Genomic DNA, 10,060 nt, shown 5'->3' with positions numbered 1-10,060 from the left:
TTTCTGTAATCACATACAAATTTAAGCGTGCTTCCTTTGGGATCAACAGACATTATTGCACATAAATCGATTTACAGCGTAACCTCAATAAAATCAAACGCACATATGCGCCAGCTGCTTGTCGTTTACTCAAGCGCTCAAAGATTCCTACCGTAGGCAGGAAGCAATGCAATTTCCAAGAAAGGACTTTGCACAAATGCGCATGCGTCGTTGCGCTGTTGCAAGAACCATGTGACACTGTCATGCCTGAAATTGAACTCTAAGGATGCATTGCAATTTGCATTGTATCGCATGTGTGGAACGAGCTGTATCTGTAATTCTGTCGTCGAAGAAACATGCCATACGAAATACAAAATGTAAATTCACTGGAGGTCGTGTTTGCCCTGTCATATGAAAACGCTTTTAGATGTGATTCATGAAACCATTTATTGCGTGTTACTGTAGCATTGTTTCAGTACCCAGTACGTGGAATGTGCATATCCAGCTTGAAATAAACTCAGTTTGAGTACCAAATTTGTAGTGGTTGTATTATACCATTACCACTATGGAGACATCGCAGGTCACAGTGAATCATGTTAGGAATAGTTTAGACCAGTTATTTATCACTAAATACTCATTTAGTTGTGATAACGTCAGGCAATGATTTTATCTCAGTAGCTCAGAAGTGACTTGTTGCGTTTGAACACAGCAGTGATGGTATCGGTACGCAGAAAAATATTTTAAAGTGTCAAGTTGATTTCATTATATTAGATTGTAACTTTATTTTTCGAATGAAACACAGTACATTGTCTGTTTGAGTTAGTCGTATCTGCTCTACATATTTTATATAGCTATTTCATTACGACGTAGACAACACGACAAATGGTCTGTTTTTATCCTACTTGAACAATTTCTTGTAACGTGTTCACTAGAAAAGACAACGAAGATTAAAACGCCATCTCATTTTCTACATCCATTCATCAGTCCAAGCATTAATAGCCTACGGCCCAAATTTCATGACAAACCTGTTCGCTTGCGAAATCCAAGTTCTTACCGACTTTTTAGTTTCTTGGTAAAGCCATCCACGCATCTCATGCAGTTATTCTTTCGTGTTTTCCGAGTTGTATATTTAATAAGTTTTTTGGGACTCCGTGGTAAATCAGGGTATCTCCCTATACATTCAGCCATTGCAGTTTTCATTGACTATCAGCAGGACTTTTAAAATTGTTAACGTATGCAGCAATGCAATGTAAGGGAAGGGATATCCCTAAAAAGTTTAAAGAGGCAAATAACATTCCTTCTCTTTCAGAACCGAGTAAAGATAGAAAAATGCCTGCTTAGGCTTGTAATAAAAACATAACTTAAGCGTTGTTGGTATTGTGACCTGTGTGCTTTAGCTTGAGAATTAAGTTGTTCTGCAATATAAAATAACTTTTTACTACTTATGAATTGCAGGATCTAAAAGACGTATCTGATCTGCCCCAGAAAATTTTATTATTTTATCTATGACCCCACTGTAACAGTGACCCAAGGTAGCTGAATTTCCTAAATTCGAACCAGTGTGCTGTTCAGAATGCTTGTTTTGGGTTCCAACGAATTTGATTAGTTCAACATACAATGTCCCTACTAGAAATGCTCCTTTTCAGAAAGTCAACAGTTTTAAGTTTATGCCATCAGTGGCAAGATAAATATCAATTAATATAGTACAGTAACAATTTGTTTTACAAACAGTTCGCTTTCTGTTAGTCACCCATAGATTAAGATCTGTTTGCAAAGGATTCTGTGTATATACAAGCTGACGTTCTTCTCTCTTGTCATTTGATAGTGGCCATTTTACATTTTTTGGTCATCTATATGCATATTAGTCTTATCACTTATTAAAATTAGTTTCAGAAAGGTAGTTTAAGCATTCTAGTCTGTACACTTTCTTGGTGGGAAAAGTAATTGCTTAACTACGACCTGCATGTGTTAGAAATGCGTTCTATGCATCAGAAGAACCACAATAGTAATTGTTTGGTCTTACGGTCATTAGTCTTAACCATTGCATTTTAACCATTGCATTGTCAATGTGGTACCACCTTTCACAAAATTTATAACTTTTTAAATTATTCTGACAGTTCCCTCATATTTTGATTATGTTGTAGAGTTTTGCAATGAAAAGAGCATGCATGTGAGTTGTAGGTACCTCTGAAGCCCTAAATAAATTAAAATCTTGATATAATACTAGACAATTTCCTTCATTGCTGCCTGATAAAACAATTTGACATTTGTCAATAAAAATTACAGACTGTGAGTATTACATAGTATTTATTTTGTGAACTGGTCTTTGGCTTCGGTGGTAATTTTAAAGTAGTAGCTGACAGTTGTCATCAGTGGGTGAAGAATTTTGAAGAATGTATTACACATCATTACATTCAAAATTGTTTATCAGCTAGTTACCTGAAGATAGTTTATAAGCCAGAAAGTGGTTCACAAAAATAAACTAATTGTGTGGAAAATTGATAGTTTGAGTTTTTCGTTGAGAAATAGTAAATATTATAGCATTACTTTCTTTTTGTATTGTTCACACTGTTGATTTTAAATGAATCCTTTGATAATCACATTAGAACGAAATTTATTTCTCATTTGTATTCCTTATCCAAATTCTTTATTCATTCATCATTTCAATTTCTCACTAAGCAAAGTCATGGAGAATGTTTGTTACAGTGTCGGGAAGAAATGATTTAGATTTCTCAAGATCCTTCTATTTGTCTTCCTATTCTGCAGTAAAGAATAAAAGTATAAATTTTGAGATACATCATTTGTGTGCTTTTTTTCTTTGTTATTTGTTTTGACCTCATCAACTGGACTGAGCGTTCTGTAGGCTGTTCCATCACACTGACAGCTAAGCCAGTCGTGATTTAATTAAAAATTTCAAAAACGACCACAGCTCAGAATGATATGAAATTTGAACGGAACATTATTGAAGGAGGAGAAAATGTTAGGGAAATGAAAATTTTGCCACGATATGGTGCTGCAAGTGGTAGAATATGCGAAATAAGACATAGAATACATAGCTGTTCCTCATTTTGCATTTGAGATGCTAAGAATGACTGTTGCAATGCAGGACCATCCATTGCTGGTGAGGCTTTTTATACAGGAATTAAGACTGTGTCCAAGTAGCTCTGCAGAAGTTCTGGACACTTTAGGATGTGAAAAATGGCGTTGGTCCAATGTCTGCGAATGATCTGGAGAAAATGATTAAGAAATTCAAAAGACACTGTGAGGAAGACAGCTGATTAGGTTTCAGTAAATGACGTGGTCGCAGCATTGGGGAGAGGGGGGGGGGGGGGTTGAATGGTGGCGTGTAAACATGTAGTGCATGGGGACTCGAACTTTGGAGCATGGTGCATAAAATTCTACAAAACATCCTGCATTGCTGTCCATACATAATTACCCATAGCGAGGAGTTACCCTCATGCTGACCTTCCAGTAAGTAATGTTTGCTCTAGAATTCCTTGTTCGCCTGGAAGTGTACAATGAGTAGCCATGAAACATTCTGTGGACAAGCAAAGCCCATCTCCAGGGACATGTCAATACACAGAACTGCAGAGTAAGGGCACTGGAAAATCGACTCACTCACCAACCAGCACTGTTTGATCCTGCAAAGGTAGCTGCGTGGCGCAGGCTAGTATTTTTTGTTGCAGAGCCATATTTTTTCAAAGAAATGTGTCCTATAGGTTCTGTTACATGCACCATCATTATAAACACTGTGAGAGTCTTCTGCGCACCATCATCATTTCAACCCTTCAGCATCATGGATATGTGGGTAGGATTGATTTTATGCAAGATGGCATTTCTCTGCACATTGCACAGCCAGTGAAGCACCTGTTGCAGAGGCATTTAGAAAATGCTTGAATTAACAGCTGTAATTTGCCTACAGCCTGGTGGCCCAGATCAACTGATCTTAATCTTTGTGACTACTGGCTGCAATGTTATCTTTAAGATTCTGTTTCCACTACTTCAATTACAAATGTCACTGTGTTGAATGCATGCAACATATTCTGAATGTGACTCTTGAAACACTGCAATCTGTTGTGGTTCGTGCTGTTTCTTGATTTCAACTTGGAATGGAAAATGGTGGAGAGCATATGGAACATGTCTTCTGCCAATCTCACAACAATGAAAAACTGATTTCATTGTAGTTTTTATGCAGTTTTCCGCCTCAGGGCAGTTAAAAGCCAATTTCAGTGTTGCTTTAAAATGCAGTTTTCGGCCTTAGAACAAATAAAAACTGATTTTTTCCATCCAGTGTGGTGGATGGGCTTACCTAACTACCAGTGCCGCAACTGTCGAGTGCCACACTTCTACAGTTATGTGCATTACACAATACAGTTTATGTGCAACTTTCACAGTATTAATCAATTGCAATTCATTTTTCATTTGCATCAGAGCCTATTTACACTATGGCACTTACAGCACAGTCTAATGGTTTTTTTTCCCTTGGCATAACATTTCCTGCTTCTTTGATGCATCTGGCTCAAATTTGACATCATTCTGAGCAGTGGCATGCCAGTCTGGAACATGTAATGCATTCATTGAAGGTGACAGGCATCTGCACATTGTGGCTGGTAGTAAAGTGCGGGTGTTGTAGAATAGGAGACAGAAAGTGATTACCATGTCAAGCTACTACTGAAGCGTACAGTTTCAAGAGCAGTGTGTGACTGGTGTAGGAGGGTGGGAACAGAAAGGGCTTTGGAGCCATGCAGTGGACTTCAAGACCAGGGAATACAGGACTGAAATATATGTTGCAGAGAAAGTTTCCAGCTGCACAATTTTGAAGAGCTGGTGTAGGGAGATAGAGGGAATCCAGATGACGTGGGTCTTGAAACAGCCAACAAAGTCAACTACATTATGTTGCGCTGTATACTGTATAAGTAGGTGGCCTATGTGACCCACAGCTACAATTTCATTATGACTCTTCATTTGGATAGCTAGGCTGTTCATAGTCATATACAGATAGCATCCTGTTTCTTTCACAGGTGGTCCTGCCTCTGATGGGATAGGAAGTGCCAGAGGCAGGGTCAAAATGGGAGATGAGTGGATTTATGGGACAGGTCTTGCACTTGGATATTCCACAGGAGTATGACCTACTAGCCAAGGGGTTGGGGGCAAGAGGGGCACAGAAACAAACAATATTATTACACTGGTTGATAGTGCAGCAGAATATCAGGTTGCAAAATATAGGGAGGATGTCAACTCCCTTCAGGGTACAAGATGAGGTAGTCAAAGCTCTGCCAGAATATGTGATTCAGTTGTAAATGTTATGTGCCACTTCATCTCCTGCCCCCTCCAGATGCAGGCAATGTAACTCCTACAAAGATCTTGTTTTGGAATGGCTAGAAGATCTGTCATGAAAGTGATCTTGCCTAAAAAAAAAATTATTGTAACTCTTTAAAATTTTTAGAAGTGGATAGTTTGTCAATTGCCTTGACATGATGATGCGTTGATCTCAACATCTCCTCGTGTAATATCCTGCTGCAGCTGGAAATAATGAGCACTTAACACAGGTAGTTTGGCCATTACTTCTTCATTTTTGAGAATTATTTGTCTTCAGGTAGTTTGGCCATTAGTTTTTGTGAGTGAAAAGTTGGGGAAGTATCTGCTTCAGACTGAGCAGCATTTTCTGTGGCACTGAAATCACTGCAGACTCTTAATAGTCCATTAAGCTTGCTTATTATGACAATGGGTGAATGAGATAGGAGTGATGACTTGTTTTTGCAGCTAGTCTAGCTCCTTTGGTCATACCACAAAGCAAACGGGACTGATCTTGGTGTACTTAAAAGCAGTAATCCAGAAGATTTAATTGAGATGTGAGCACAACTTGAGCAGCTGAAGATGGCATACTAAGTCTGTCAAAGAAGGACCATATCTGTGAATGGAATGATTTGTGAGGCCAGGTGAACTATGTCATGAATTTTGATTCAAAACAGAAAGTTGTCACGAGACTTGATAGCCTTCCAAACTGAATGTGGAGTGCATGTGACTCATACAGGTACAGATACAAAATATTAATAGTGGTGTATCATGAACAACATTTTATTAAGAATAAACCAGGTCACCACTGTGCATGCAGGACAGTCCAATCATATAATGAAATAAGTACAATTGTTGCAGAGGTAGGCCTATCTCACAAAGTTTTGTCAGAACAAAACAGTCATGCAATGTCGCATGCAGCAAACAGAAATTTAATCACTGTGCTCCTGGCAACCATTGTGCGAACTCTTTTAATAGCTTCTTGTTTGTATGTATGTTTATGTTTGCCATTACCAGGTCTGTGCACAGAGCAAGATGGCATGGTGGTTAGCACACTGGACTCGCATTCGGGAGGATAACGGTTCAAATCCGTGTTCGGCCATCCAGATTTAGGTTTCCTTCTTTCCCTAAATTGCTCCAGGCAATTCCGGGATATTTCCCTTAAAAGGCCACAGCCAATTTCCTTTCCCATCATTGACACAATCTGAACCTGTGCGCCATCTTTAATGATCTTGATGTTGACGGGATGTTAAATCCAACATTTCTTCCTTCAGAGTCTTTGCCAATCATAAAGGATTATGTATGACAAGTAATATCAACTTGCAATCTCGAAGGTAACTGAGATGGAAGTTTGTGCTTTTAGGGGAGTAGTTTGCCCACTTTATGTAGTAAGCTCAAGCTTTGTCAATAACAATGTTGGTGACCCAGTAACTAATAGGTCTTTGTCTATAATAGTGACGTAGATACCATTATCTAGCTAAACAGCACCTTTGTGGTCTCTAATGTTAATATCAGCTTTAGTTTGATAGGGGCACTGCTTCCTTGTTATAAACAGGAACTGTAGCTTTTACTTTAAGTCTCTGGCTGAAACCACACCTGTCCTTCAGGGCTGGCGTAAGCACATTATGGATGTCTGATTGTATTTCAAATAAGTAAATGTGTGTGACAAAGCAAGCTGGGATATTTTTACTTCCCTTCATGTTTTGCCATCTGCTTACTTAAATTAATTTTTTAGTTTTAACTATACTAATGATTAATGTGCATGAATGTAATCTGCATTTCCATAAAAGAGAATGGTTGGCCCTCAGTTTTAAAGACTATAACACCAGATCTAATTTCCTGCTTAGTTTTACGTATGTAGTCGGTTTTCTAATTTATTTTGACTATTCGTAGTTCGTGTCTTTCATTATTAGGTGAAATCAGTGATTGTTTCGTAACTTAAATTCTATTGGTGACTTAGAAACAAATATAAATTTTGTAATAATTATTAACATTTGGAAGACAAAACACTAGCACTCTTTAAGTATTTATTTGGCGCTATTCAAAAACACGTTAGCAAAGCCAGCCCTTCATTAATTCCAAAGTAATTAATGGTTTTGTCAAAAGTATTGTTTGCGTAGTTATATACATTATGTGATCAAAAGTTTCTGGACAACCCTGAAAACATACGTTTTTCATATTAGGTGCATTGTGCTGCCACTTACTGCCAGGTACTTCATATCAGCGACCTCAGTAGTCATAAGACATCATGAGAGAGCAGAATGGGGCACTCAGTGGAACTCACGGAATTTGAAAGTGGTCTGACGACTGGGAGTCACTTGTGTCATATGTCTAGGCGTGAGATTTTCACACTCCTAAACATTCCTAGGTCCACCGTTTCTGATGTGATAGTGAAGTGGAAACGTGAAGGGGGGACACATGCAGCACAAAAGTGTACAGGCTGACCTTGTCTGTTGACTGACAGAGACTGCCGACAGTTGAAGAGGGTCATAATGTGCAATAGGCAGACATCTATTCAGACCATCACACAGGAATTCCAGACTGCATCAGGTTCCACTGCAAGTACTATGACAGTTAGGCGGGAGGTGAGAAAACTTGGATTTCATGGCCGAGTGACTGCTCATTAGCCACACACATCACGCCGGTAAATGCCAAACAACACCTCACTTTGTGTAAAGAGTGTAAAAATTGGATGAATGAACAGTGGAAAAACATTGTGTGGAGTGACGAAACACGGTGCACAATGTGGCAATCCGAGGGCAGGGTGTGGGTGTGGTGAATGCCCGGTGAACATGATCTGCCAGCGTGTGTAGTGCCAACAGTAAAATTCGGAGGCAGTGGTGTTGTGTTGTGGTCATGTTTTTCATGGAGGGGGCCTGCACCCCTTGTTGATTTGTGTGGCGCTATTACAGCACAGGCCTACATTGATGTTTTAAGCACCTTCTTGCTTCTCACTGTTGAAGAGTAACTCAGGGATGGCAATTACATCTTTCAGTACAATGGAGCATCTGCTCATAATGTACGGTGTGTGGCAGAGTGGTTACAAGACAGTTACATTCCTCTAATGGACTGGCCTGCAAAGAGTCCTGACCTGAATCCTATAGAACACCTTCGGGATGTTTTGGAACACCAACTCCATGCCAGGCGTCACCGACTGACATCGATACGTCTCCTCAGTGCGGCATTCCCTGAAGAACGGGCTGCCATTCCCCAAGAAACCTTCCAACACCTTATTGAATGTATGCCTCCTAGAGTGGAAGCTGTCATCAAGGATACGAGTCTGGAATAGAAGGGAGAAATGATAGAGGTACTCAGGGTACCCTCCGCCACACACCGTCAGGTGGCTTGCGGAGTATGGATGTAGATGTAGCTGTAGATAAGGGTAGACCAACACTGTATTGAATTCCAGCATTAGCGATAGAGGGCGCCAGAAACTTTTAAGTCATTGTCAACCAGGTGTCCAGATGCTTTTGATCACATAGTGTGTGTAAATTCATCATATAAACAAATAATTTGGCGATTCCTTATGGTAGAAGAAACTGTTAAAAACAACCAATTTTTCGATGTATTCAGTTTATTTAATGAGTTAAGTTTTAATTGTAATTTCTGTAAAGTAAACTTTGAACAATGTGTAGTTTCAGCACCTATTATTGTGAGTATATATAAGGGCCTGATTCTTATTCCTGAGACAGTCAGTCCATGGCCGAGTTTCAGACGGGAAACCTGTGTTGGTTAGAACAAAACAGTGCTTCAGCTTAACTGTGAAAGAAGTGTTACACAGTTAGGTCCTGTGTTAAAACAATGACAGTGTCTGCTCCATACATACTTCCCTATTGTTCAAGAACTGTGTAGTTGGGTTTTTACTGCTCATAGATGTTCAACAGGAAACGATTGTAGCAGTATGTGGATGTTTGCCTGCAACCTATTAATTAGGCTTATTGAAAGTTAAACAATAATGCACTGGCCATATAACTGTGCAGTATTGGGGGGGGGGGGGGGTTGTAAACAGTGAAAGTAAAAGACTGTGAAACGCCACTGTGTATCTGTCGGCTACATCATTTACAGTAGACAGTAGTTGCACTTCCACCCCCTATTTTTTCAGCCAGTACGTCAACACTGAGGACAATCAACGAAGAAAGAAAGCAGATGAGCATTGTCACAGGTGTTATAATCATGAAGTTTGCTTTGAACACCATAGTGCTTTTCTGTATATCGATCTGTTACCCCACTCTGACCTTTGAACTGACTTAACCTGTCAGTTAGAGGGGAAGTTCGGTCTAACATAGATACCAAACAATGGTGCACAAAGCAACATTTTTTTATAAATGCTACTCACTGCCAGATGGGAAAAATATATTAAAAACAAAGATTCCAAGACTTACCAAGCGGGAAAGTGCCGGCAGACAGGCACATGAACAAAACACACAAACACACACACAGAATTGCTAGCTTTCGCAACCGATGGTTGCTTCTTCAGGAAGGAGAGGGAAAGACGAAAGGATGTGGGTTTTAAGGGAGAGGGAAAGGAGTCATTCCAATCCCGGGAGCGGAAAGACTTCCCTTAGGGGAAAAAAAGGACAGATGTACACTCGCACACACACACACACACACACATATCCATTAGCAATTCTGTGTGTGTGTTTGTGTGTTTTGTTCATGTGCCTGTCTGCCGGCACTTTCCCGCTTGGTAAGTCTTGGAATCTTTGTTTTTAATATATTTTTCCCATGTGGAAGTTTCTTTCTATTTTATTTACTACTCACTGCCAGAGTTGATAGAAACAATAAG

General features: G+C 39.5%; 1 protein-coding gene across 2 annotated transcripts in view; it reads left to right on the top strand.

The window, feature by feature from the left end:
• The first annotated feature begins 206 nt into the window (after positions 1-206).
• Positions 207-10,060, top strand: part of LOC126356107 (transmembrane 6 superfamily member 1-like) — a 110,447-nt gene continuing 100,593 nt past the window's right edge. The window contains exon 1 of one of the 2 annotated variants that reach the window (XM_050006806.1): positions 207-356. In XM_050006806.1, coding sequence (XP_049862763.1) covers positions 336-356 — 21 coding nt within the window. In that variant the 5' untranslated portion in view covers positions 207-335. Of the gene's footprint in view, positions 703-10,060 lie in introns of both variants that reach the window. The other variant, XM_050006807.1, reaches the window with a different exon arrangement.

This window comes from Schistocerca gregaria, chromosome 3 (genome assembly GCF_023897955.1).
Source record: "Schistocerca gregaria isolate iqSchGreg1 chromosome 3, iqSchGreg1.2, whole genome shotgun sequence".
NCBI lineage: Eukaryota > Metazoa > Arthropoda > Insecta > Orthoptera > Acrididae > Schistocerca > Schistocerca gregaria.
This window is presented reverse-complemented; position numbering and strand designations above follow the sequence as displayed.